The 1,988-nt window shown below is 46.0% G+C and overlaps 1 protein-coding gene across 1 annotated transcript; it reads right to left on the reverse strand.

Moving 5' to 3' along the window:
- Positions 1–301: 301 nt before the first annotated feature.
- Positions 302–1,642, reverse strand: EAH_00052170 (ribosomal protein S10, putative; the record flags this gene model as incomplete). The annotated part of the gene is made up of 3 exons (XM_013391170.1): positions 302–397; positions 637–935; positions 1,570–1,642. The coding sequence occupies 3 exons, from the start codon at positions 1,640–1,642 to the stop codon at positions 302–304; spliced, it is 468 nt and encodes a 155-aa protein (XP_013246624.1).
- Between the last annotated feature and the right edge of the window lie 346 nt (positions 1,643–1,988).

Genomic DNA, 1,988 nt, shown 5'->3' on the forward strand with positions numbered 1-1,988 from the left:
ATATATATATATATATATATATATATATTATATACACTACTACTACTATTAACACTACATCTCTACATACATGTGTGTGTTTGTATATGCCTCTATATGGTATAAATGTATTTCTGGTAGTCGTTGCAAGCTGAGCACAGAGGCAACTGGCAGTTGAAGGAATTCAATACGCAGGACGAACAAAACTGTAGGGTTTGTTTGATGGCGGAAGAGGGAGCGCAAGGGCTCTGTATTGATTCTTGCGGAAGAAAACAACAAACAACCCCCTTCCCTCACCCCCGCGCAAACAAAACCAGAAAAGTTAAGCGTAGCGAGGAGGTCTGTCTGCCCTCTCGCCCCCAACTCGGGGCTCTCCAGCACGTTCGCCCATTGGCCGCCCTCTGCCTCTGCCCATTCCCTGCAGACAACAAAGACAAAAGAAAAGCAGCCACACCCTTTTCATCTTCTCTCTTGAAAGAAATACAACGCCTATAACACCTCATCTGACAGGTATGAATACACGCAATGTGCAGGAGTGAATTATTGCTAGTACCTATATTTATATGTACACATTTATATGTACAGCTTATGTACACGCATATGTATACTATTTATATACATGAATATATCAATTCAATTCAATAGATTGTGGCTTACGCCTCTCCAGTTCTCGGGTTCACCAGCCGCCTCTCCCTCAGGTCCTGGACGCTGAGCGCGAGTCGTTGTTTTCTTTGTGAGAGTTGCAGGGAAGACAGTGGGGGGCAGGCGCAGGTAATCCCTTAGAAATTCCATGCCTTCGTTCTTAAGGGTGTAGTAATTGTGCTGCCAGTTGAACATCTCCTCGCAGAAGTCCTTCGACTTGAGAGACTTCATCACCATCATCACATGCAAATTTGGCACGGGAACTTCTGGGTGCCGCTCCAACTTGGGGTTCTTCTGCACAACCAGGACGCCCTCTGCAGCCACAGACAGAAGCAAACACTTAAGCATGTGCTTGAGGAAGAAGCATTTTAATGAATATCAGTAACTCTAACAAAACAAATGCATCCACCACGAAAATACAAACATCTGTACACACACAAAGTGCATACCAAAGAAAGCCGAAGCGCGAACGCAGGAGAAGGTCAGGGAGAATGAAAAGGTAACCAGATATATCGCAAAAGGGTCTAAGGTTTCACTAGAGTCGACGCCGTAGGGATAAAACGCTAGGGACTTTCGCTGAAGGGTTTGCAGATAAAAGCTTAGGGGTTTCAAAACTCGCTCTGAACTGATTTTATTCATAGTGATTGAAAACCCTCATAGGCCCAGACAACAGGAAGCGCAAAGGTCGGTGAGGCGAGATACGGCAAGCCAGCCGCTGTTCAACGCCACACTTTTGTTTTTCGCATTTGTTCAACGTTTGTAATATATAACAACATATATAAAATAAAACGTGCGAAACTGCTGTCTAAATACAAGCGGGTGAGTCGATGAAACCCGAAATAGGACCCCACGAAACCGTCGCCGCGGTGAAGCTGGAAGGGAGAAGGAGCGGAGGTAGAAAGTAAAAACAAGGCATTATAACTTCGAAAATAATCTACATAATCTCACCCTTAAAGAGGTATTCATAAATCAACCGGCGATTCTTCTTGGGAATCAGACTCGGCTTGATGCCCACCGTCATCTTGGCTGCAAGTTCGAGAGAAGGAGGCGACAGCCTAGTAGTGGGGAACAACAAACCAAACAAAAAGAAATACCCTTCAACCGTCCATTGGCTGCACTGAAGATTTATAGAGGATTTTTCATAACTCCTCGGGCCCGCTCCCCGCAGCCCCCCTGTGCACTGCCAGTGCTCATGCAGCCCCACAGCAGCCCCACTCCGTCGGGCGGCATTGCGTCGGCTTCCCCTTTCACCACTGCTCTTCTCACTGTAGACAGTTTTAGTTATGCAACCATTTATTTGAAGAAGTGCTAAAAATGGTTGCGTCGGCTTCCCCTTCCACCACTGCTCTTCTCACTGTAGACAGTTT

This window comes from Eimeria acervulina, genomic scaffold (assembly GCF_000499425.1).
Source record: "Eimeria acervulina Houghton genomic scaffold, Eah_scaff923, whole genome shotgun sequence".
Lineage (NCBI taxonomy): Eukaryota > Apicomplexa > Conoidasida > Eucoccidiorida > Eimeriidae > Eimeria > Eimeria acervulina.